This window comes from Aulonocara stuartgranti, assembly GCF_965226115.1.
Source record: "Aulonocara stuartgranti genome assembly, chromosome: 6".
NCBI lineage: Eukaryota > Metazoa > Chordata > Actinopteri > Cichliformes > Cichlidae > Aulonocara > Aulonocara stuartgranti.
The window spans coordinates 4733911-4759921 of NC_138944.1; the positions used below are offsets into that span (position 1 = coordinate 4733911).

At 42.0% G+C, this 26011-nt stretch overlaps 2 protein-coding genes and 2 long non-coding RNA genes across 9 annotated transcripts in view; 2 read left to right on the forward strand and 2 right to left on the reverse strand.

Moving 5' to 3' along the window:
* Positions 1 to 18490, forward strand: LOC309708713 (E3 ubiquitin/ISG15 ligase TRIM25-like). Of its 3 annotated transcripts, none has more exons than XM_082536972.1 (11): positions 1 to 55; positions 5803 to 6421; positions 8691 to 8786; positions 8900 to 9133; positions 11090 to 11258; positions 11348 to 11374; positions 11698 to 11766; positions 11864 to 11953; positions 13808 to 13945; positions 14063 to 14122; positions 14206 to 18490. In XM_082536972.1, exons 2-11 carry the CDS (start codon positions 5825 to 5827, stop codon positions 14736 to 14738), a joined length of 2013 nt encoding a protein of 670 aa, XP_082393098.1. In that variant the 5' UTR covers positions 1 to 55; positions 5803 to 5824; the 3' UTR covers positions 14739 to 18490. The 3 variants fall into 3 exon arrangements, with proteins under 3 accessions (XP_082393098.1, XP_082393097.1, XP_082393099.1); XM_082536971.1 differs by lacking the exon at positions 1 to 55 and adding an exon at positions 5322 to 5561; XM_082536973.1 differs by lacking the exons at positions 1 to 55; positions 11348 to 11374 and adding an exon at positions 5324 to 5561.
* LOC309708717 lies at positions 9231 to 20873 on the reverse strand. The gene is made up of 3 exons (XR_014277321.1): positions 20783 to 20873; positions 9446 to 9545; positions 9231 to 9273 (listed from the first exon to the last, which is right to left on the reverse strand). It is a non-coding gene; the product is annotated as an uncharacterized lncRNA (long non-coding RNA).
* LOC309708714 (E3 ubiquitin/ISG15 ligase TRIM25-like) overlaps positions 20591 to 26011 on the forward strand; it is a 7988-nt gene continuing 2567 nt past the window's right edge. Inside the window, exons 1-6 of the mRNA XM_082536974.1 lie at positions 20591 to 21302; positions 23804 to 23899; positions 24013 to 24246; positions 24408 to 24576; positions 25686 to 25751; positions 25872 to 25961. Of these exons, the coding sequence (XP_082393100.1) occupies positions 20706 to 21302; positions 23804 to 23899; positions 24013 to 24246; positions 24408 to 24576; positions 25686 to 25751; positions 25872 to 25961 (1252 nt within the window). The 5' untranslated portion in view covers positions 20591 to 20705. The remainder of the gene's footprint in view (positions 21303 to 23803; positions 23900 to 24012; positions 24247 to 24407; positions 24577 to 25685; positions 25752 to 25871; positions 25962 to 26011) is intronic.
* LOC309708715 overlaps positions 21208 to 26011 on the reverse strand; it is a 14488-nt gene continuing 9684 nt past the window's right edge. For 2 of the 4 annotated variants that reach the window (XR_014277317.1, XR_014277318.1), the window contains one exon: positions 21310 to 21996. This is a non-coding gene — a long non-coding RNA (uncharacterized lncRNA). The other 2 variants (XR_014277316.1, XR_014277319.1) reach the window with 2 other exon arrangements.

Below are 26011 nucleotides of genomic sequence, written 5' to 3' on the forward strand. Positions count from 1 at the left end.
GCCCCTCCCACACACCTGCTTTGGATATATGACCAGAACAAAGGGACAGACAAAGGTAAGTATAGCCAAAGCAACATAAGCAAACATAATTTACCAGAAATTTACCTGTCAACAGAAGAAGAGTCAAATCACCTGATGGTTAAGTAGTATTTGCTTTAAAAGAATATGCGTGCATGTAATATAATGCTACCACAAACAAACCCGGGATAGTATTTAGAGTAAAGTTACACCAGCAATATCTAAAATAAAGCGTTACGGCCAACTGTGAAATAACATGGGATAAATTATCAAGATGTTTAAGGAACAAGAGGTAAATAAGTTCTACCACTTTTGGATTTTTGGCTTCACAACCCCCCTTCATGGTTCATGCACGTCGAAGTTCAGTTTGCTCTTCGTGGCATTTCATTCCAATGACACAAAATGCCATCATGTGATGGCGTTGCTGGATCCACTGTCCACCCAGTGTGTGATGACCCTCCTACAGGATTGCCCCCGCCCAAGGGAAATACACCGCTCTCAAGGGCACTGCTTCTGAGGTGCTACTCCCTCTCTGATGAAGAGCAGGCTGAGAAACTCCTCTCTCTCGCGCCTGGGTGATGGTACCGCTCTTGGAGAGCATGCTGTCCTTGCTAGGAACAAATGACGGAGGATTCCTCTTCACCTACCTCTTCCTCTGCCAGCTCCAGTGCGACCTGGCCTTGCCAACTCCCTGCTGCTGGCTGCGAAGGATTACCACTTGCGACTATGGAGCGCCTGGGCATTGTGCAGTGCCTGGGCTTCCCCGTTACAAATGGTGGCCAAATCTGACGGTGGGAGGCGGCCTTATGAGAATTTTCGCCGTCTTAATAACGTCACAGCAAACAATCGCTATCCCATTCCCCACATCCAGGATTTTTCCGTCCATCTTCACGGGACCTTGATTTTTTTTGTAAGATTGATTTAGTACATGGGTATCACCAGGTTCCCATGCGTGCTGAGGATGTCCCCAAAGCCGCCATAATTACTGCGTTTGGCCTTTTTGAGTTTTTGCGCTTGCCTTTCAGCCTGAAAGATGCCACCCAAACGTTTGATGGTCTTGGTCTTGCGCGGGCTGTGTTTCGTTTTTGTATATCTAGATGATATCCCGGCGGCCAGCAGTTCGAAGAGACAGCACACGTCCCATCTGCGTCAGGTTTTTCAGCGCTTGGCTGCATGTGGCCTAATCATTAACCCGTCTAAATGCCAGTTTGGGTTGCCAATTCTAGACTTCCTGGGACACTGTATTTCCGCTGAGAGTGCGGTTCCATTGCCAAAGAAATTTGGGCTGTTCAAGACTTTCCGCTTCCGACATCTATTAAAGCACTGCAGGAATTTTGGGGGATGGGAAATTTTTACAACCATTTTCTCCACAGAGTGGCACACCTGCTATATGGCGCATTGAAGAGTAAAAAGGCTAATGTCTACAAGTGCAAAAAATAGGATGGTTGGTCACCCTACCCCTATGGCCACCCCTATGAAAAAAAATCTGGATGCGCCCCTGCTGCCCGGCAGTTTTAAAATTAAAGTGACTGAAGGTGACTAAATAACTGCAAGTGACTAAAAGTGAATAAAGTGTCAGCAGTGTAAGAAGAGTGTAGTTTATGGGTGCGGGAAATGTTCTTATCGGCTGGAGTTAAAAAGCAGAGTGGTTTTGGGGACAAAGGTGGCTCTCCTCCTCTCAGTCCTGCAGGAAATGCAGCGGAGGCGTCGTCCAGAGGGGAGCCATTGAAATGTGGGGTGAAGAATGTGAGTGGGGTTGTTGATGATTTTGGCTGCCTGTCTGAAAACCTGTGCCAGAGTTCTGACAGGCAGGCCAATGATTTTAGAGCACACTGATGCAGTGTGCTGCAGTCTGTTCCTGTTCTGGAGGCTGAGGGAGTGGAAACAGCAGGTGATGGACAAGGTCATGATGCTTTCCAGGAAGGCATAGTAGAAAGTCATGATGGGTGTGCTGACTCCAAAGGAGTTGAGTTTCCTAAGAAGGTATAGCTGTTGGTGGCACCTCCTGAGAATCTCCTCTGTGTTGGCAGAGAATTTCAGGAGGTTGTCAAAGATGCTTCCCAGGTATTTGTACTCCTCAACTACCTCCACTGGCTTCCCATGGATGGTGGTGGTGACTGAAGCAGCCAGATCCCTGTGCCTACTGGAGAAGGTCACCACCATCTCTTTGGTTTTGCTCACGTTCAATTCAAGTTTAGAGCTGTCACACCACTGTACAAACTCCTGCAGAGCGGGCCTGTGGTGTCATGAGGGGCCTGACAGCAGTGACAGGAGAACTGTGTCGTCAGCATATTTCACCAGGTGACAGTTGGGCTGTGTGGATCTGCAGTCATCGGTGTAGAGGATGAAGAGCAGGGGGGAGAGCTCACAGCCCTGGGGGGAGCCAGTGCAGGTGGAACAGAGACCAGAAAGAGACTTGTTGACCTGAACTTTCTGAGTCCTGTTGGTCAAAAAGTCCAAAATCCACAGGATTAGCTGATCATCCAGGTGAAATCAGGTGGAAAGTTTAGTGGCCAGGATATGAGGCTGCAGAGTGTTGAACACTGATGAGAAATCTGCAAACCGAAGTCTGGCAGAGGAGTCAGGGAGCTCCAGATGTTTGTGGATGGAGTCCAAGATGAAGATTTTGGCATCATTGACACCTCTGCATGCACGGTAAGCAAACTGGAGTGGGTCCATCAGGGGGTCAATTGCTCTTACGATGTGCTGTTTTATGATCTTCTCCATGGCCTTCATCATCAGGGAGGTGAGGGCCACAGGACGGAGATCATTCAGAGACTTTGGGTTGTTTCTTTTGGGGATGGGGATGACTGTGGAGTGTTTCCACAGCTGGGGGACGGTGTGACTGTCAATTGAGTGTTGAAATAGAATCCAGAACACACTTCCTAGTTGCCCTGCACAGTGCCTCAGAACTCGACTGCTAATGTTGTCAGGGCCGGGTGAGCTCTTCTCCCTGGTCCTCCTGAGGGCTCTCACCACATCTTCAGTCCTGAAGGTGAGTGCAGAGCTGCCAGGTTTGAGTGAGGATCTGAACTCTTTAAGCTGGGCCATGTTGTCCGTCTCAAACCTGGTGTAGAACGCGTTGAGGTCGTCAGGGAGGGAGGAGGGGTTGCTGCCCTCCACCTGGATGGTAACCTGGTATACCACTGGCCACGTCGGTGGTCCGACGCACTTTGTGGCCGATGGGACTGGCCTGAAGTGCCTCTGCGCACCTTACACGCTGACAGTGGCCCATTCATTCGTTTTCATTACTGACACTAGATTGCCCAATCAAACCTCTTAAAAGCCCCTCAAGTGTTGTGAGGGGTCTCTCCCCTCCCTTCGCTGTCCGCTAGTGTGCGCCGTGTAGAAAAAGTTAAGCACGAAAGTGGCCAAAAGGTGGAGTAGTAGGCTGAGAGACAACAATATAAAAAACCAAAAATAAATGCAGCAAATGTGTAAAATTAAGGACTGCTGCATCAGCTGCGGAGAAATAAGGAAGCGACTGAGGAAGCTGAAATGAACGTGGTGAGAAATTAGATGGAGGGAGAGATTAACAGGATTCAGGCAAAATGAATGGCTACTTTGGTGAAAAGCTAAGTGTAGCTTTTAATTATTGTCACGTGCTGCATGACTAACCCAACAACAACTGTACCAACCTGATTTAAACCTGTTTCAATACTAGTTATTTGGCCGCCTGGACCAAAAATGCCACGGCCGATTTTTATTTTTTTATTTTTTGTCTCAGTCCAGCCCTGATGGCATCCTTGTCATATGAGTCAAATCAGAACGATTTCTTTAAACAGCGCTAATAAATAAAACACAGAAATTCTATTTAATGTGTAGCAGTTATTCAATTTATATGATCAACTTAGCTTCAGGTAAAATATTGAATTCATTTTTGCACAAAATGACTTTGTGGATAAACCGGATCACTGATGGTGCTGACACAGCGAATGCTACTAAAAGTCTAAACAATGATGACTGCACACAAAAACAGGGAGAAGCTTTCCTCCTTCCGTTCTTTTGTCATTATCCCTGTTTGCGTGTGACCTGTCACTAGTGATGGGCAGATGAAGCCCCATGAAGCACTGAAGCTTTTCATCCAATTGGTTCACCCCAACGCGAAGCTTCATGAAGCTTCATTTGCTCTAGCAGGACACCTACTGGACGTAAAAATAATAGCTGGCATGAATTTGAAGAGTGTGGCATTTTGCACACAGCCTGTAAATGTCAACAACAAAAGGAGTGTGTAAAACATGTATATTGTAGTGATGGCAGTATACTGTGTATATTTATAGTGGCAGTATGGGAAATGATTATTTGGAAATGCTTGAAATGGAAATGATCATTTACTGTGAGGTGAGGTGTGGTTGGGGTGTGGACAGTGGTTGTGCTTTTGTAACGTTGAGGTATGGACAGCTACACAGTCCTGCCTGTTCACATTTTATTCTGTAAAAACTAAATTTTCACTGCTTTTATGACCTTTTTAGTGGGGAGAACATAGCTAGGATTTAATGATTTAACAAATCTTTTGAATCCTTTGTCCTCCACAATGCTAAATGGCTGGGAGTCCTCAATCACCATGCTGACCAGGTCTTCATCTATTTGAGATTGTTCTCCTGAGGAAAGACAATAAAGATAAAGCACAAATATAAATAGCACACACGTAACTTATAACAGTTGTATAATATTGTTATATCATTTAGTAACATTACTGCATCCTATATTATCATTGCATTTGATGGCTCACCTGGTCTTGCTCCACGATCGGTGTCCCCCTTATTCTCATGCAAAGCTCTGTAGTGCCTAAGCATGGATGTTGTTGTTATATCCCAGCTCCCTGGCACATAGCAAACACTTCACCTTGTACAAAAGTCAAGACAGCTCAACATAAATTGTATTGCACCATCAGTATCATGAAAATACATCTTCTGTAGAAATACCTTGTTGGGAGGAATAAGATCAAAATGTTCCCACACAGGGGAGGACATCCTCCTCTTCTTAGCTGGCTCCATTCTCTCCTGACTTTCTCTCCTCACTCTCATAAACCTCCAAACGGTCTCCAAACTCTCACTAACTGCAACTCTCCATCAAACACCCACATTTTTGAATGAAGTCTGAGGGTTTATATCGCTGTCATATCTCGCGGCAAAGTTCGAACCACTTCATGAACCAGTCACGTGGTACAGCCGGGCAGCGAGGCTTCGGACGTCATCATTTTCAGCTCCTCCCATAAATGAAGCAAGCCTCGATACGCGCTTCGCGGAAACGCCCCCTCCATTACTCGACACACGCTCCGAAGCCTCGATACAGAACGTCCCATCACTACCTGTCACGCACTTCCCTCGTGTGTGTTAGTTTGGTTTCAGGTAGAGAGATTATGTATGTAACTGGTTTCTGCCTGTGGTCCACTGCGTGTGCGCAAGTGCGCTTTTGAGTCACACGTACAGGGTGGAAGGAGTGACTTCCGCAGGAGCTGTGAACTGCGTACAACACCGCAGCGTAAAGTCCGAAGTTGTTTATCCATTTGGACTGCGTGCTGCACACCCAAACGAATCCAGGTAATGACGGATAGTCCGAATATATTTAAGCGACTTTAATTTTGTGATTTATGTAAAAACGTGTCGCGCTTTATATTCAAATATATTATAGCAGGGTGGTTTATATGTTACATTAGCGGATTTTTATTCTTTTAAAAACAAAATTTACCGAATGTATCGAATATTAGGTTCAAGGAAATAACGCGAAAAAATTTACTTTCGTTTTCCGCCTCCTCAAGTCAGTTTCGTTTCTGCCTCACAGGCTCACTCACGTCAGTCCCATCATGGCCGAAGTGGACGAGTCTCAGTTTTCTATCATGAGTCTGGAGGATGAGCTGACCTGCAGCATCTGTCTGAGCACCTTTGACTGTCCGGTGACCATCCCCTGCGGACACAACTTCTGCCAGGACTGCCTGCTCGCCACATGGAAGGAGTCGTACAGCTGCCCTCAGTGTCGGACCCTGTTCGCCACCAGACCCGAGCTGAAGAAAAACACGGTCCTCACCGCCGTCGTGGAGACCTTTAAAGTGAGATCGAGCAAGAACGAACCCAACCTGACTGCAGAGGAGAGCCAAGTGAAGAAAAAGGAGATCCTCCGCTGTGATACCTGCATGGAAGCAGAGGCGTCGAAGACCTGCCTCACCTGCATGGCGTCTTACTGTGAGGAGCACCTGCGCCCTCACCGGGAAAATCCTATTTTCCGTCTGCACAGCTTGAGCGAGCCTGTCGGGGACCTGTTGGAGCGCATCTGCCCCGACCACCACAAGCTGATGGAGCTCTTCTGCACCCAGCATGATCGGCCAATCTGCAGCTTCTGCCTCCAGCAGGTCCACAAAGGATGTTCCTTCACAACCCCTGATGAACAAAGGAGCCGGAAAGAGGTGTGTGTTTGTCAGTATTCACCTGAGAAGTTTAAAGAGCCACATCTAAACAAAGATGGGTTTATTTTTCCTGTTAAAACATAATTATGTCTTAGTTTCTGTATTTTCATCAGGATGGCTAGCCTGAGTTTCACGTACTTGAGAAAAGTGGTAGATGCCATGGATGAGTAGTTGTTCCAGTTCCACTTTTCAACCCATCAATCAAAATTTATTTATATAGCACATTTAAAAACAACAGTTTTGATCAAAGTGCGTCACAAGTTAGGAAATAAATAAAATAAGACAAAATTACCAAACAATACAAGACGAGACAAACATAGAAACCAACCAAATGATAATCAAACTATTTTACGTCAGAGCCAGAGTAAAAAGATGGGTCTTTAAACGAGATTTAAAAGACTGAACAGTCTCAGAAGAGCGAATGGCAATCGGGAGGTTGTTCCACAGTCTAGGAGCTGCAATAGACTGGACTTTTGTCCAGTACCTGGATACAGTCTATGGATGTAGCTATCATGACATCTCCCACTATTTATAAGAGTCCTGCAAAGCCTCAAGCTGCGTAGTTTTCCAGATGTCACAGATCTAGATAAGAAACTGAAACACGGATGATTATTGAATAACATATGCCTAGCCTGATTCATCCTCCTTTCTGACAGCAAATAGGACCATAATTCACAAAATGAGCATCATATTTTATTCATTAAGAGCTCAAACTAGCAATTTAGACCAGTGACCAGTAAAATGTGTACTGAGCTGAAGTAAGCTTCAGCTTGGTACTCAGTTGTAATGGAAAACGACTGAAATCAAGTAGAGTAAAGTTGAGTCGAGGCGAGTAGGTTCTAATGGAAAAGAGATATTAGACATGGCCTTTACTTTTCAGACATGGAAGCTACGTCCATCTTTTAACTCAGTTGTAGCAGTGCCTTGTGGACAACTCAGAACAGATCTTTGCATTCACCCACGCAGATCCTCAAATAGTATAGGGCCTACAAACCGCACACTACAACCTGATGAGGTCGAGTAGTCATTCCTACGTTTTGAATGTCCGTTTGGAGGCTCAGAAGGATCCATACATAATTGCTACATCATAGTGTGGCATTTCACAGAAACACAGGTGTTTGCACAGAGCCTTACGTTTACCTAAGAGACAAAATTGATGAACCTTAGTAGTCCTTGCACAACTGCAGATGCAGAAACTAAGGCTACGTTCACACTGCAGGTCTTGATGCTCAATTCCGATTTTTTTGATCAAATCCGATTTATTTTTTTATTTTTTTATTTTTTTGTCTGCTTGTTCACACTACAAATAAAATGCGACAGCAAACGCTCTCTAGTGTGAACGCTCAAAGCGGCCCGCATGCGCAAAAGAAGACTTCACACACAACGCGCTCTGTTTAGACCCAGACCAAACAATATTGTTTGACTGATGGCCCTTAATATAAAGACTTCGGACTTTACGTTTCCCAATTTTTGCTTTAAGTTATTTTGTTATTTACATAATAATGTAAATAACCTAATAATGATCCTTATTGCTGTTTTAGAGGAGTGGTGCTTCAAAGGATAGTTGCAGATTTCTGTCAGAATCTGCAGATTATACAGTACAAATAAAATGTTCACGTTGTCTTCCTAACAGTTTCACTGGATGGCCAGGAAGCGTTCGCGATGTCTTCTCTGGTGCTAATAATTGGCGTCTGTCTTGTGTCGGTGACGTAAAAGACAGATTTAATGACCGTTCAAACAGCAGTCGCTTTCTAAAACATCGGATATGTATCGGATTCAGTACCACATACGAAAGTGACCCAGATCGGATTTGAAAATATCGTATTTGTGCCGTTCACACTGTCACACCATTATCGGATATGGGTCGCATAGGGTCAAAAAAATCGGATTTGATGCGCTTTCGCCTGCAGTGTGAACGTAGCCTAATACTGGCAGGTGTCTCACAGTTTGAGAACTGCTTTAAAATATGAATGAGTGGAATTCCTTTTTAGCTGCTCACAGCTTTAAAATTTTGGGTTGCACGTCTGTTATCTTTCGATATTGGTTATGCTGTCATTAGAATATCTGAATTATGAAAAGAGAGACTTGATAACCTGAGTATAACCATAGCATCCATTTAGGAGTTTACCCTCATTGTGAAGCCAGAAAGCCAAGGTTACGGCCAAAGTTATCACTTATGCCAACAAATTTTTTTTTTTAATTTATTATTTTTTTTTTGTAAAGAGACAGGGCTAAAGTAAGTGACTGTATCATGTTTCCCTCTTTGCAGTCTGACCTGAGGAGCAATTTGGGTTTGCTAGATGGGAAGATTGTGAAAAATGAGACCATCATATTTGAAATGAAGGACATGCAGAACAAGCTAAAGGTAAGACTTCTCATAAGCAAAAACAAAGACGAGGCTAAAGGAACATTTTGTATTACTTTGAATTATTTCTTTGCTGATCCAGTTATGAATGTTTTCTCACTCCTGTCCTCCAGGACTTGGCGACCAGCAGGAAGAGAGCTTTGACAGCTGAGTATCAGCAGATGAAGGAGATGTTGGTCCAAGATGAGCGCGAAGCTCTGAACGCAGTGGACCGAGAGGTGGAAACTGGTCAGACCAAACTCAGAGTTCTTATGAAGAAGTTTGGTGACAACGTTGACAACATGACGAAAGCTAAAGAAGAAATCCACAGCCTGCTGAGTCGCTCTCAAACCCAGGCCTTCCTGCAGGTGGGACGTCTGTGATTGTTAATTCATACAGCTGCTAGTAATGATAACATACTAACACATGATAAAAAGTGAGTAATGGTTCTAAAACAGACCTGAATCACGATAAAAGCAGCCGCACCCTCATGTTGCCTTTCCCCTTCCTGCAGTGTGAGCCGTAATTTACAAAGTGAACAGCATGTTCATTTTGCTTGGCAAAGTATAAGAATACCAACTTGACCCATTCAATCGTAGACTGATATCAGGGTCTGGCCCTCTACTAGTTAAATGTTCTGTGTGGAAAATTGCTGGAAGAATTTCAAACACCCCACTTACTTTGATGACGAATGGCTTTTGTTTCCAAGGAACAGAGGGGGTAACGAATAAGGTCCATGGTGATGTTGGCCAAGAATTTCATAGTCGGTGTGTCTCGAATCTAAAATGCCAAGCAAACCACATTTCAGAACCTTGGACCTTGATGTTTGAGTTTTATTGCTTGAAAATGGGTGAAATGTATCAAATGGGAATTTTAAAAAAAGTTGACCGTTTCCCTATGACCCCAAAAAAATAGCAAAAATTCAAAGAAGAATTCCTTGGCTATCATAACTCTAATTGCTTCCCCTCTGTTTTGGAGAACCAACCATTGCCTTTATTATGAAAAGCTTTGATAGTTTTTTTTTTTTTTTTTTTCCTAAACATGTTAGAATATTTCAGGCTCCTTGAGCTCCCTAAACGGCACTTACGACCTTTAAGCCACAGATCTGTCGGGCTTATGGGGCTAGGTCAGTTTTAAATGAGGTAGTGTTTTAAATGTTGGGTGGCAGCACACCCAACATCGGTTATGGATAGACACTTTAAACAAGAAGTTAGGGTTAGGTCAAGCTGTTGGGTTGGCTTTAAATGCCATTGTTGGTTCGGGTTGGACACCAAACCCAACCTGTTGAAGGTCAGGTTAAACAATTGGGTCACATAATTGAGTTTTGTAAGCTAGGTTTGGGTACAAAGCCTAGGTGACTGGGCTTAGGTTCAGAGTCGGCAGCAGACCATTTAAACTTGAGGGGCAACTAACTGTAAACAGGAGAGTATTTGGCTTACGTCTCTCTGCTGTTCCAACCAAAAACAACCATATACACCTAATATACTCACAGAGAAATGTAACCACCCAAAATGATAAAAGCCCCAACCAGTCAGGGCACATAGTTGCCCCTCCTTGAGCCTGCTTCTGGCGTAGGGTTCTTCCTGTTAAAAGGGAGTTTTACTTTCCCACAGTCACAGAGTTGTTGGAGTTTTCTCTGCTTTATTTTAGTGTCCTAACCTTACAATATAAAGCACATTGAAGCAAATGTTTTTGTGATCTGGTGCGATATAAATAAAACACTCCCTATATATGTTTTATTCAGCGAGACTCGAAACTAGCAAATGAGGTCCTACAATCAGCAGTAAAGCATTTAGAACCAAACTCATTAAAAGTCAGAGGAGTCTCCGCTTGCTAGGCATTGTCAGCAACGTCTAATCAATATATTGCATGTAAATAGTATTGTTTGGGGATGATGGCTGCCCCCACCTGAGCCTGGTTCTGCTGGAGGTTCCTGTTAAAAGGGAGTTTTTCCTTCCCACTGTCACCACCTGCTCATAGGGGGTCGTTTGATTGTTGTGGGTTTCTCTGTATTATTGTAGGGTCTTTATGTTGCAACTTAAAGCCCCATGAGTCAACTGTATTTTGGATTTGGTGCTATATAAGTCAAATATAATTTAATTCTAAACAATTGTTGTTCTCTAACAGAGATGTGATTTCTGATTTTATGATAGTTGTGTTAGAGGGATATTTTAACACAACCATCACAAAAACCCCACATGTGTACACATAGATCTGTTTGTTTATTATAAATGTATTACATCACATAGTAGTTTATTACATTTTGTAAAAGGGGATATGATTATCTTGACTGAGCGTACAACATTGTGTTCCTCTCTTCTCAGGCACCATTTAACCTCCCCCAAGCTATTAACTTTGAGCCTTACTCCCCTAAAATCAGCCTGGACTCCAAGAAGGTTTTGGCATCACAGGCCTTTGCTGCTGCCCTGAAGCAGCATCTGACAGAGATCTTCAAACAGCCCGTCGAGAGCCGACTACCATTAAATACACCAGGTGAGTGCATGGACCCGTTTTGTCTGACGTTTTAAAGTTTAAGGTTCATTGAGGAAGTTTAGTGAAGATGGTGTCCAATTTTGTTGCAGAAGTTAACCCTGATATTTTGGCAGCTGGTGAGTTGTTTCATGTGGGGACCAATGAAAACAGGATTCCAATCAAACTGCTCAAAAATTTAAGGGAACACTTAAATCGTGTATCGGATCTTGTTGAAGGAAAATTTCAAGTTGAACATCTTTACTGAGAGCAGGATAAAAATCACACCAACTATCAAGGCAGTTAATATTGTTCAAGTGTTCCCTTAATTTTTTTCTGAACAGTATATTTTGAAAATACTCAAATTGATACCGCGTTCTGTGGTCGAGGTTGAATACATTAAGTGTTGATAAAGAGTCAATACTGTAATGACTCAATGTTCATGCTTTCATTGAAAAACCAGGTTCAGCCTACACTACTCTGTGGTCTACAGTGGGGTCTCCACTGGGCTCCGGAAATTTATTGGAATATGGTAAGTCAATTCATCTGTCCAGTACCAGGTTTATAAAACAAGATTTTTATAACCGGTCAAGCATAAATGTCTGTTCTTTTATTTACTGCTTCTTCAGAGGTGGAGTCCAGTCCAGGTCACCTTAAACTCCCCAGGTCTCACAGTCCAGGTCCTCAGGCCAAAACAGCCCAGAAGAAAAAGACTCCAAGTATGAAACTGCTTTAATTTTCATTTTGTGTTGCCGTCTTGTGGTTGAACTATATTGTCGATACTGAGCACATAATGATATGTTTGTGGAGATTTTTCATTATTTTAGTTGTATGGTCATGCAGTTTTTTAATGAACTACAGGTGTACAGGAAATGACTTTAGCCTCTGCATTTACTGATGTGACTTGTACAGTACCACCGTTAATAATGATAAATTATTCAGACATTTTATATTCATGCATTATTTGTAATTTAACTCATAGTTCAAAGAATTTAGTTAATTCACTTCATGAAATCAGTCCAGATTTGTAGTGTTTGATAAGGAAAAATGTCATCTTCCATTTAATTGGCACAGCAACTCAAAAACCAGCAAAATGTCTATAAATGTTATTCATATCTAATAAGACTAAAATAGATTTTATTGTAATCCTAAATTCTGTTATAATTTGTTTTGACTTCTGTGATTTGCAGTCAGCACAGAGGGCTGTCAAAGTCTCTTATTGTGAAAGGCAATGACAGGAAGAAGCACTTTTATTGCACAGAAATGGGTTTCTGGTATGGGTCAGGCAACAGCCATTAAAGAAGTATTCCTCTACATCAGTGATTCCCAGAGTGTGGGCTGGGACCCCCTGGTGGGCTGCAAGAAATTGTAATCCCATTACATTAGAAAATGTATTGTGTGGCACTTGGGTTGCACATTGACCTTTACACTTTGCGTATGACTGCGTGGCATTATCAATTTATAGCCAACAGCCTGTGTTGTTTATGGTTATTGGGTTTTTTTAATAGCATTTTTTAGTAAATACATCTCTTTATCTATATTTAGCATTATCTTATCTTGGGGCAGCACGGTGGAACAGTGGTTAGCACTGTTGCCGCACAGCAAGAAGGTCCTGAGTTAAATTCCACCGTCAGGCTGGGGTATTTCTGTGTAGAGTTCGCATGTTCTCCCCGTGTTTGCGTGGTACTCCGGGGGCGCCATTAAAGACACGCAGTTTGCGGGGATGGGTTAATTGATTAATCTAAATTGCCCATATGTGTGAATGTCGGAGTGATTGTGAGCGCGACTGGTTGTCTGTCCCTGTGTGTTGGCCCTGCGACAGACTGGCGACCTGTCCAGGGTGTACCCTGCCTCTCGCCCTATGACAGCTGGGATAGGCTCCAGCAACGCTGTAAAGGATAAGCGAATGATGGATGGATCTCTTTATCTTGTATTTTGATCAGTGAAAATTTAGATTGAGTGGGAGAGATGGGATTTTCTTGTTTAAGTTGGCTGCAGAACTCTTGACTTTGGGAATGACTGTTCTACATGTTTGCTTCACATTTGTACTGCGCTTAATTTGAAGCTCCTCTCTAAATGAATGGGAGCAGTTCCATACTGTAAATTTGTTAGTCAACAGGATAAAAAAAACAAAAAACTCCCACATATTTGGAATCATCATTCATTTCTGATTTAAAAAAAGCCTTTAAAAATATTTATACTTGTAATTTAATATTTGTACTTTCTACTGTGCACATGCAGCTGTCTGCAGCTTCATTAGTGGCTCATTTCAGAATGCTGATGTCTGACTCACCCACTGAGCACACAGAAAGCTGAGGCAAAATATGCTTTCCTATATCATTACAATAAAAAGCAGATATACCTGATATCACTGTTTACATGGGTGAAACTACACAAATGGCTCACTTGCTTCCTGGTTTGACTCTTGAATGAGGGGGGACAAAAGACCGTCGTTGCTGTTACAAAATCCTCCCACAAATTTGAGGTCCATGCCGCTCTTTCGTTTAAGAGTTTGTCTCTTAAATCTGATATATGCACATTTAATTTTATAAATACTTCTCTTGTTTTTCTAGAACCCAAACCAAAAAATCCTCAGACCACTGGGGACGGTATGGGTGATAAAAATACTGGCCGTTCAATGGAAAACCTGTTGGAGTTTGGAGGGAAACCCAGAGGCCGTACTCCTGCAGCTGAACCTAAACAGAAACCAGGTAAACATCAGATTTTTGCGTTTTATGCTAAACCTTGCTTAAAGCTCAGAAATGGACTAGTTTATGGGAGCCTGTTCCTGTTGTTTGAGATCTAATCGCATTTGTCTTTAATTGTAGAAACTACAGATATTCCCCCAGACATAAGCACAGCTGAAAAGAGAAGTGAACTACTGAAATGTAAGTGTAGCAGGTGTCTTCCCATCATGTGGTAACAGCAGCTGTGGCTGTTGTGAAATGATCTTTCTTTTTGTCCGTTCCAGATGGCACAGTACTCACCTTCAATCAAAGGACCGCCCATAAACGCATCGCGCTGACTGAGAACTTCACTAAGGCCTCGGTGTCAGACGATCACATAAACTACCCCGACTGCCCCGAACGCTTTGCTGTCTGCTCCCAGGTGCTCGCCTCCAAGGGTTTCTCTACAGGGCGCCATTACTGGGAAGTGCGACTGAGCAGCAGTAACTTCGTTGGCATAGGCTTGGCTTACAACAGCATCGACCGCAAAGGCCCCACCAGTCGACTGGGCCGCAACGCCCAGTCCTGGTGCGTCGAGTGGTTTAATGTCAAGTTGTCAGTCTGGCATAACAGCAGCGAGACCGTGCTTGCTAATCCAAATCCAAAGCGCGTAGGCGTGCTGTTGGATTGCGAGGCCGGCACTGCTACATTCTACAACGTGGCTGACAGGGCGTATCCCTTCCACTCCTTCATGTTCCCCTTCGCTCAGGCTGTCTATCCAGCCTTCTGGATTTTCTCGAGTGGCTCCTTCATTACTTTGTGCAAGCTGCAGCAATGAGTTTGCAGTCAGCCAGTCGGCTCTTTGTTAAAGGTGCCCAGTGGAGTTTTCTTGTAAACACGTCACTTATTGTCACTATGTAACTGTAGAATATTCATTAAATTTTTTTTAGGTCTAAAAGTGCAGGAAAGAAATTTTGCAAAGCTAATTTATTAAAATGCATTATGTAATTAACAAGCTAATTATTATGGTTAACAAGCTGCCTTCTACTTAACTGCATGTGTAGGTGTTGGTCGCTGCATTTTTTTTTTTTTTTTTTTTTTGCTTGTTGGATTCATGAACTGGTTCAGTAAATAACCATGAAACTAAATTGAGGCATCATAAATTCTATGCATCAGTGCTGACAGTAGTTAGAAGCTCCACAGGGCACCTTTAATCAATCGCTCGTTATTACAGACTTAATCTACATAAAATTATATACAATTATTTAAATGGAGGAACAAAAAAAGATTGATTAGAAAAAGTAATTAGTTAGCAATAATTTTTTGAATGTTTTAAACACCAAAAAGTTGAACCACGATATTTTTCACATCAGGACCGATTATAGCTGCTCTCTGGGAACTATTTGTTCAGCTGTTGTTGAAGAGGAAAATGTTGTCTTTACACAACTGATTAGCATCTTTATTGACGTTTGATCAGGTTAAATATCACTGTCTCATAGAGATTTCTGTTACTGCTTTTCATGTACATCAGGGGTGTCAAACATGAGGCCCGTGGGCTAGGATTGGCCAAACAAAGATTCCAAACTGGCCCACTTTGGAAAATGTGAAGAAGGGCAAATATTTTGGACTCTTAACTGTATTTTCATAGGTTTTACAGCTTTTGCTGCGGGTATAGACCTTCCCCATGCCGATTCATCTACATCAAAGTACATGGGTAACTGATAGACATGAGTAGAAATGTAATTATTTTTACAATGGGTCCACATAAAAAAAAAATGCATTTTCTGTGAATTAATAAAAAATATTCTGTTTTATAATTACAGTCTGGGCAGTGAGCAATGAGCGCCGTCCTGTAATTATACACATTTATTAATTTTCATTTTAAGCCCAGAGACATGCTGACAGATTTCTGTTGTTTGCTGCAGCAGGACTTCCTTATGATGTAGAAAAAGAGATGTGCTTTTGAAACTGCATCTTTATACTGACAGAACTGGGAGTTTCACAGGTTCAGCCCACTTAAGATCAAAGTGGTCTGTATGTGGCTCACAGTGGGAAATGAGTTTGACATTCCTGATGTACTGTTGCTCTAGTTGCCAAATCTTGGGGCCGTTTCCAACTTTTTTTGAACCTCTGACCGCCCCATGACCATCCACCCGTTTACAATAACGATGACATTGCCACAGCACGTAATGTTAATGCCTAAGTTAGGCAGCAAAGCATTCTTGTTGCAATCAGTGCTGTCAATGCACTCTCCTGCTACTGAGTGATAATTTCTTGGTGGTATTTGAGGGTAATAAAACGTTCAGCTACACGTGTGCATCCAAATACTTGCTGTGCAATGCGTGTAGCTGTACTTGCCGATCTCAAAATGGCAAGTGGGAGAACAGAAATGCTCGATTTGAGACTCAGAATGTGAATGTCCTGATTAGTAGTGCTTTCTGCTAATAACGTCTGTAAGATCTGAGGAATATATGGCAGCGGTTTCTCGGTCCTGTCTGACAGTACTAGTAGACAGAGTTACGCAAACAACCGAAGTGGGTATCAAGAGTTAATAGCATGTCATATCTGATGTTATTAACTTTTATTATCTGTGCTGGATGTGATATTCAGCAGCTGATTCATTTAAATGAATTTGTCTCAAAACGCAGGTAATGCACTATATCCTGTATTTTTCTAGTGACTGTGAAGCAAATATGTGTTCAAGTCACTTTAGGAAAAGTATTTAAAAACAAAGTTTGCTTTTAAAACTGCATCAAGTCAAAATGAAATGTCTTGGTGTCGAGAGAAAGCAGGATAGAAAAAAAACATCAGACCTAAACTCAAAAGATTAAAAACCATATAAATGTATGTTGTTTTTTTTAATGTATACAATAATTTCACTTTCAATGGTGTCAGGGTTTCCTTGTGGTGTTTTTATTTTTCGGAGAGTTTATTTATTTCCTGCTTTTTCTGCAGTTCTTGCAGAACACACACATACAGTGTGTGTCCTGTGCAGGTTATGTATCGTGCACTGTTGAACAGATGTGACTACAGCTGGATCAAGCAGGGAGTCTACCTGTGAAGCACATGTTTGCGTAGTGTTTCGATATCAATTCTGCATGTGGAGACTTTGTTTTAGAGTGTGGGAACTGAGGTTCTAAGACTGGGTGATGCAGCAGTTTTTCATGATATGAACAATGTGTGGTGACTTTAAAGATTTGCCTCAGCGTTACGTTACAAAAATGCTCAAATCTGTCCAAACTGTAAACGAAGAAATTATTTGTATATACCTGACATCTGAAGATTGATATGAAGCTAGAGTGACTTCCATTTGTCAGTTTCTAAAATATGTTTCTGTGACATGATTGGCTGCTTAATGTGCACAAGCACCGCACATGTCATGGAAATTTTATCAGCATAAGAGAATCTATGCTGTAGCTTGTATCACCCAGCTCCAAATGCTCACTTCTTTCAACTGATGGGAACAGAAGCCATGTTTCCTCTGTTTTCATCATGTTCTGAAAGTCTCTCTCCTCTTTTGTATTTGGGTTGTTTTTATGGCAAGAGTCACCGATTATCTGCAGCTGATCAGATCCTGGATTTGATCTTGGGATATCATGCTTGCATGGGATGCCCCATAGAAATAAAATGCTATACACGTTTTTCTATGGTAGGCATACTAAACTAACAAGCCATCAGAAAACCTTGTTGGCTTTAAAAAGGTGGAGGAAATGTAGCAAAACGTACGGTTTCAAAGGGGTAAATTATTTGTTGTAGCAAAGTTTACTCCGGCCTGTAAGAACAACGACTCTCTTCCTGATGTGGCATACTCCAGTCCACCAGGTGTTAAAGTGTTTAATATAGTGATCACTTTAAGAGTCAGACGTGCATCTTATAGAAATGAGACTAAGTGTTGAACATCTTCGGTGTGCTTTAACAGTGAAGTTTGTGGTTCAGTCACAGCTCCTAACTTTGTCCAACTTTGTCAAAAAGAACAAACTTTACTATATTTAAAAGGTTCAAAAGACACTTTTGTTCAGACTGAGTGATAAGCAAGGAAAGGTTCACACAAACAGTGTGCAATCCATAAACTAAGTATAATTTTAGGTTGTACACTGATATTGGTGTACTGGATCTGATCCTGTGTGGTGCAATCAGCTTATCACAGTGGAGAAAGCATAGAAGGGTTTAAGAAACTATCAATACCTTTCCTGGACCGTGGTGACACTTGTGTACTCTTACTACCTTACGTTGAAATCACATAATAGTGGTGTATACAATTAATCAAAACATTTTTTTTTTAACTTCCTGTAGTACTTTTCGAGTTTAAGCAGACTCCAGGACTGAGATGATTTGTTCTGTGTAAATTAGTGAATGTCAGCTTAACTGTAGTCTTTGCATCACACAGAAGTGTAGCAGTACGTGTGTTTCTGTAACGCTTCAGTGGTTAACCATCTTGTGCTCTTACTGTCTTTGAAAAAGTGCTTGTTAGTACATTATATTTAAGGTGTTCATGCTGTATTCTCTTGAATTGCTATATTGCATAATCAAAAACTGCATTGCAAGTTAACCAGTGAATATTGCTAATAAAGGGTTTTTCTGATTCTCAAATGGCTTTGTTTCTTTTAAAGACACTTTAAGCCAAATAAGATGCAGGTCAAAGAATTTTGCTCTTTTGCTGCCACATATCGACATCACCCGCCCACATCTCATGTCTAGTTCAGATGTTAGACCTGAGGCTGCCAGGAAGAGCAGCTGATTAATGCTGCCCTGTTATGGATGCCAGACTGTGGATTATATGGCGCTGATTAAGGCAAAGTTCTGACAACAGCTGCTTTTTTTGCACAATGTATATAAATGTGAATTTTACAAATTTTAAATAAAATTTTTAAGACATTTAGACAGAGAATTATCTTCAGTTTGGATATCCACTTTGTCATAACGCAATCTTTCCCTTTCCTGTCATGATTTTCATAACTAACCTTTATATTATTAAACACTATTATTTGTCTATTGTCACCTTGAATACTTCTCAAATGTATTTAAGCTGCTGTTTAATTGATCCTGTTATTCATTATAAACACTCAACCTGTGTTATATATTCTTTACCTGCCTAGTAGCTCCATATCCAACATCCTTTATCCAATATACACCATCCTTCCTCTGACACACACGCTTATCTCTCTAACTTTGACTACAAAACACTCAACCTCAGCTGTCTCGCTGATGTATTAATTACTAATCCTTCAGTTGTGCTCACGCAAACTTAAAATCTTAGCATCTTCACCTCTGCCACCTTCGGCTTATCTTTTTTGTCAGTGCCACTGTTTCCAGCCCAGACCCATCACTGCAGGTCTCACTACCATATTTAAAACCTTCCCTTTCACTCTAGCTTTTATCATTCATACAAATCACCCTGACACTCATCTCCTCCCACTCCACCCTGTCCTCACCCCTCTTATGCCCTATCTGCTGCTGTAGATGGTTTACCCCAGGTATTTAAACTCATCCGCCTTCACTATTTTGACTCGTTGCATCTTCATTGTTACATCTGTCTCCCTCTCATTCACACACATGTATACCGTATTGCTACTACTAACTTTCATCACACTCCACTCCCGGGCATACCTCCACCTCTCCAGGCTTCAAGTCTCTGTGTGTTAACAACTAAAAGTACTTTAAAAAGTACTCATCTGAAGTATATTTGTTTTCCCATCCTTCCACCATCCAGTTTTTCTCCAAGATTGTATGAATATAACTAATGATCTCTTTAGTCATTTAAACATTAAAGCTTTTTCAGCTAATGGGGTTATTATCACAGCAGTATTCTGGAAGATCTTAAATATGTAAGCAAAAAAAACTGCATAAATAAAGATATAAAAGAGCTGGAGAAGTCATCAGTTAAAACTCAGCTGGCTGTCTTTCAGCGTGTGATGCAGGGCCAGTGTCCTGTAGGTTTTAGATGTGTCCTTGATCCAACACAGCTGATTTAAATGATCTTCTCAACGTGTCTTAAAGTTCTCCAGAGGCCTGGTAATGAGCTAATCACTTGATTCAGGTGTGTTGACCCAGGGTGTTAACTAAAACCTGCAGGAAACAGGCCCTGGAGGCCTCGAGTTCCCCACCCCTGTATGCATTCATAGCCTGTTCCTTGTATTTATATATTAAATTAAATAATGTAATTAACAATCAAATGTTAAAAATGATTAAACATAAAGAGCTTTCATTTTCTTTCCTAATGCTTGATTTCTTTGACAGCGCCCTAAAACAGGATATCAAATAAGTTAATATATCTGTCTATTCATTTATTCATTGTTCAGGTTGAATCTGTGTTTATGAAAAAATAAATATTCAGGCAGATGTTGTGGTGACTTTGTCATAAATCCTGTTACCGTAAACATAATAATGACACACGTCCACTTCCATAATAATTCCGTAATACACACGCCCCCCACTGCCACTACGGTAAACCCCAAGGCACAATAAGCACGGATTGCACACATTGTAAACAATACAACAAGTATTGTTATTTATGGTTATTTATGTGCAACGTCATGAACTTTACTGCAGTAAAATGACTGTTCTCGTAGTACAGAAGAGGATTAGGGCCACTGGAAAAAAAAAATTCTGACTTTTTTCTCTGAATTCTGAGAAAAAAGTCAGATTTTTTTTTTTCCAGTGGCCCTAATCCTCTTCCGTAGTTCTGAGTTTTGGTGCGAGTGCGTTTGCCGTTGTTTAACTTCCAGAGGGGTTGGCCTTCGTTGATTATCTGATGTAATGATAAGTTTCGTTTGTGCCTCGCAGCTTCATTCGCGTCAGTCCCATCATGGCCGAAGTGGACGAGTCTCAGTTTTCTATCATGAGTCTGGAGGATGAGCTGACCTGCAGCATCTGTCTGAGCACCTTTGACTGTCCGGTGACCATCCCCTGCGGACACAACTTCTGCCAGGACTGCCTGCTCGCCACATGGAAGGAGTCGTACAGCTGCCCTCAGTGTCGGACCCTGTTCGCCACCAGACCCGAGCTGAAGAAAAACACGGTCCTCACCGCCGTCGTGGAGACCTTTAAAGTGAGATCGAGCAAGAGCGAAGACAACCTGACTGCAGAGGAGAGCCAAGTGAAGAAAAAGGAGATCATTCGCTGTGATACCTGCATGGAAACAGAGGCGTCGAAGACCTGCCTCACCTGCATGGCGTCTTACTGTGAGGAGCACCTGCGCCCTCACCGGGAAAACCCCATTTTCCGTCCCCACCAGCTGAGCGAGCCTGTCGGGGACCTGTTGGAGCGCATCTGCTCCGACCACCACAAGCTGAAGGAGTTCTTCTGCAGCCAGCATGACCGTCTGATCTGCAGCTTTTGCCTTCAACAGGTCCACAAAGGATGCTCCTTCATAAGTCCGGAGGAGCAGAGGAACCTGAAAGAGGTGTGTCTGTTAGTATTCACCTGGCAGTTCCTTATATTCAGGATAATATTAGAGTTTTATGTACAGTTTGTGGTCACAATGAATGAAAATCGGAACTTAATGGTTAATTCTAAAATGTGTCCAAATGCTAGCAGCCAGTAAATTTAGGTTAGACTTGTACTTCATATTAAAGGAGGGGCCTGTCTTTAGCTTTCCCCTTCTCAGGTCATAATCAATGGCTCCTCTAATCAACATTCCAATGCCAGAAATTACCTTGTACGACGTTTTAGTATCCTTCCTGATATAAGCCGCCTGATATAAGGTCAAAGCGTACAGTAGACATACCGGTCCACCTTTTACATTTTATTAGCTCTCCAAAGAGTGAAATGGACACACTTTACAATGATACTGGTTTACACATTTATGATGGGAAACGGTTATTATTATTATTATTATTTATGGTCAAAATATGACAATCTTGCATATGAATCAGAATGAATCATTTAGTTGTTGCATAATCCCCACGGGTAAGTCAGTTGATCACACCCTACTGCGTTGTCAGCTTTTAGCAGACAACGCGTTCAAAGTGCGAGCAGGGCTCTATGACAGTAGCACCCCTCCCTGTGTGTTCAGTGGAGTAGAGCGCTGTTCCTCTTTCCATTTGCTCTTGTTGGTTGTCAGCTTAAGGTGGTGCTCAGTCATGTGCTTCACCTGTCTGTAATTTGACATAATAGAAGAAAATGTCACTTTCACACACCGCTCCTCACACGAGCAGTTTTTATACATTAAACAGGTTCAAGCCTGTAGTGATTGGCTGTGCAACTGTTTTCAAACTAGGACAAGCTTATTATAGTAAATTCTAAATTCATCCTTGCAGCACTGTTTGTCAAGGTCAAGGTCAAGTTTATTCATGTAGCACATTACCAACAGTCCATGCTGCACAAAGTGCTTAACAATGTAAAATGCCACTAAAATAAATAAAATGCATAACAATGATGCAGGAAAATATGAAAACAACATAAAACTCTTTATCTCCAAGTCTGCAGCCTCCAGCTCAGCCTTCTTGCCTTCTTGTCAGTTCAAACCTTCTCTAAATACATCATAGCAGGTCTCACTGCCTTTTATCACAAATTCTCTCCTGACTCTCCTCTTCAACCACCATTCATGCACTCACTTCTTCACCTCACTTGTGCACGGTCTATTGCATTGGATGGTTGATCCCAGGTATTTAACCTCATCTACCTTCATTATCTCCTTATCTTCATTGTCCTTGCATCTTCAAGCATATCTTGGCACGGCTGCTTGGGTTTATTGTTTTCTCTTAGTGTAGTATTGCAAGCCATGGGTCTTTATCAGTAAGATAGCTGCAAAACTGACCATAATTTAGACTTCTGGCTAAGATTGAGAGTTTAAGCAATGACTCTTATGACATGGGATGGTATAAGCAAAGGGCTCCCTGCTGAGAAAACAGTAAAAAGAACAAGTTTTTTTTTACTTCTCAGTAGCTTTTACACTTTGTAAATCCATCCACCAGTCAGAATGGATCCTGTTACAGCAGACACGATAGCCCACTATCTCTGGAATGTGGTTCAATCCTGTCCCCGTGTATTAATGTCCGATCAGAGACATGAGATGATGTCACTGTATCGCAGAACTTTATTTATCGCTGCCACACATTAAGCACACAACCTTGCTGGTGAGTAGAAATGTGCTTCTGAAACTGATGCAAGTAGGAAATAATATAAACATCTCTTTCAATAATTCAGCATCTTTCAGATGAAGTATTACAGTTAAACCACAATAAAATGTAATGTTAACCATGGGATAGAAGCAGATAAGAGCAGGATAGACACAGAATCAGAGCTAACTTGTATTAAATCTCTTGTTTGTGGATCAGCACGGCCCTAGTGGACCCAGGAATTCACTCAAGTGCCGCTCTGAAACATAAAGCTTGTCAGCACAGGTGCACATGTTATCACACTAAATTACAACAGATAAGACTTTCTTGCAATCACTAACTTTACACAATAACAACAATCAGCTTATTCATAGAAATGTAGCATGTGAAACAATGCTATCACACAAACCAGCATTATGGAGGGTCTCAAGTACCAAAATTATTTTTTTTAAATTATATCTTTATTTGGAATGGACATAGCAATATATGAGAACAGAGTCCTTCCAGGTTTTTCGAGTTAAGTCCAGGAGAGCAAATGTTAAACACAGTGATCGACAGGTGCATATTATCCCCTAATATGCACCTGATAACAGATTCTTTGAAGCCTAGTTCAGTCCTCAGGTTGTATTATTGACACTCCTAGTTTAGGGTAATGGATCTTTTTTCCCCTCAGCATCTAAACACACGTCTTTATTCAAGGCGTCACTTTCTACAGATAACACTGATCTCATTGTAAATGAAGTTTAACAAGTATGTAAGTGTTACTTGCAATCTTCTGCAGGCCCACTGAGCAGTGTCTGTATGAAATTTGTGCGCTGAAGCTGTTCTGTGTCTGTTCTTATAGTCTGACCTCAGAGACAAGTTGGGTTTGCTGAATGAGAAAATGGAGAAGACTGAAACTGTTGTGTTTCAAATAAATACCATGCAGAGCAAGCTGAAGGTAATTTCCATAGATTACTTGTCATATAATTTAATCAGCGACACATGTGTAAATGCACTGATAAAACCTCATTATTTTCATATTTTATTGTGTCTGTATTTATTCTGTTCCAGGATGGAGCAAACAAAAGAAAGACGGCGCTCGCAGCTGTCTATCAGCAGATGAGGGACATCTTGACTCAAGATGAACGTGAGGCCCAAAATGAGGTGGACCGTGAGCTGGAGCTCGGTCAGATGAAACTTCGGGATCTCATGAAGAAGCTAGATGAAAACTGTAATAAGATGGGGAAAGCCAGAGAAGATATCAACAGGCTGCTGAGTCAATCCCAGTCTATGGCTTTTCTGCAGGTGAGTCAAACATTATCACAGGAATGTGAAGCAGGAAAGAAGAAAAGGGTGGAAAACTTAAACTGAAGAACAAGACAGAGCATTTATGGTACTAGATAAATAATTAGGGATTAAAAATCATGTCACAATAAACAGCGTTCCCTGTCTCTTGTTCCTCACAGGCTTCATTTGAATTGCCCAAAGTTGTAAAGATTGAGCCTAAAGTGCCTCCAATCAATCTGGACTCCAAGAAGATGATAGCGATGCAGAGCTTTGCGGCAGCCCTGAGGGAGACTCTGATGGAGATGCTTAAACAGCCCACTGAGGCCAGATTACTATTATTTAAAGCAGGTCTGTGTGCAGGCATGCATTAGCAGGTTTTGTTCAAATTTTGTTGCAGAAATTAACACTAGCACTGGTGCAATTTGGTGAGTTTGTGTCATGTTTAATATGTTGGCAAACAAAGGAAAGATTGAAGACTTTGTGATAAAGGGTTATGATTTTTTTTCTTCAAGGATCCGAAATCTAGTCCTCCCTCTCCTCAGTCACCTCCTCCAGCTAATCCAGGTGACACAGACATTCCCAGGCCAGCCAAGAGATGTAATCTCCTCAGCATGTCCTGGGTCTGCCCCGGGGCCTCCCTCTGCTGGGACATGCCCAAAACACCTCACCCAACAGGCATCCTTGCCAAATACTAGTGATGGGACGTTCTGTATCGAGGCTTCGGAGCGTGTGTCGAGTAATGGAGGGGGCGTTTCCGCGAAGCGCGTATCGAGGCTTGCTTCATTTATGGGAGGAGCTGAAAATGATGACGTCCGAAGCCTCGCTGCCCGGCTGTACCACGTGACTGGTTCATGAAGCGGTTCGAACTTTGCTGCAAATAATCATTTTCCATACTGCCAGCATAAATATACACAGTATACTGCCATCACTACAATATACATGTTTTACACACTCCTTTTGTTGTTGACATTTACAGGCTGTGTGCAAAATGCCACACTCTTCAAATTCATGCCAGCTATTATTTTTACGTCCAGTAGGTGTCCTGCTAGAGCAAATGAAGCTTCATGAAGCTTCGCGTTGGGGTGAACCAATTGGATGAAAAGCTCCAGTGCTTCATGGGGCTTCATCTGCCCATCACTACCAAATACTATGGAGGTGCAAAACATGGTCCATTCAGGACATCCATATTTTCAAACATGGTGTTCGTTATGGACAAACTGATTTGCAAAGAGGTCCAATAACAGAACACCACTCAGGTTCAGGAGGGTGGGCCCATGTAGCTTTTTGGGCTGCACCTGGAAAGGCCCAATGGCCCAGCCAGCAGCCACTCTCTGTCAAGCTCCCTCTCAGGGCTGCCTCCCAGGTGGGGCCCCAGTAACCATACACTGGGCAGGGTACACTAGTCCCACGAACAAGAAGTAAAGTGCTGTTTAAATGCAACCGTTTACCCTACACAGGTCAAACTGCAGCTCCTGTCTCAGGACCAGCAAGACCTGAAAGTACCGGAGCTCAGCCAGAGTTGGGTATGTTCTTCTCAGGAAAGAAAGTCATTTAAATGCAACACATGCAACAAATAAAAAATTAAAAAAATTAAAGAATAAAATGCTTCTAATCTTTTTTTCTTTTTTTTAATGCTTTTTCAGAAGTGGAGTGCTCTCCTGCTCAGCCCAGACTCCACGAGTCCAACAGTCCAGGTCCTCAAGCCCAAACAGCCAAAAAGAAAAGAACTCGAAGTAAGGAACATGTGATTTTTATTTTTTTTAATGAACCAATAGATAGCACA

Excerpts from the sequence above, each read along its gene's own strand:
- LOC309708713 (XM_082536972.1), top strand. The coding sequence starts at position 5,825 with ATGGCCGAAGTGGACGAGTCTCAGTTTTCTATCATGAGTCTGGAGGAT. Across the intron at positions 8,787-8,899 it reads ACATGCAGAACAAGCTAAAG|GACTTGGCGACCAGCAGGAA; the intron begins GTAAGACTTCTC and ends CCTGTCCTCCAG. Across the intron at positions 11,375-11,697 it reads CCCTGATATTTTGGCAGCTG|GTTCAGCCTACACTACTCTG; the intron begins GTGAGTTGTTTC and ends TTGAAAAACCAG.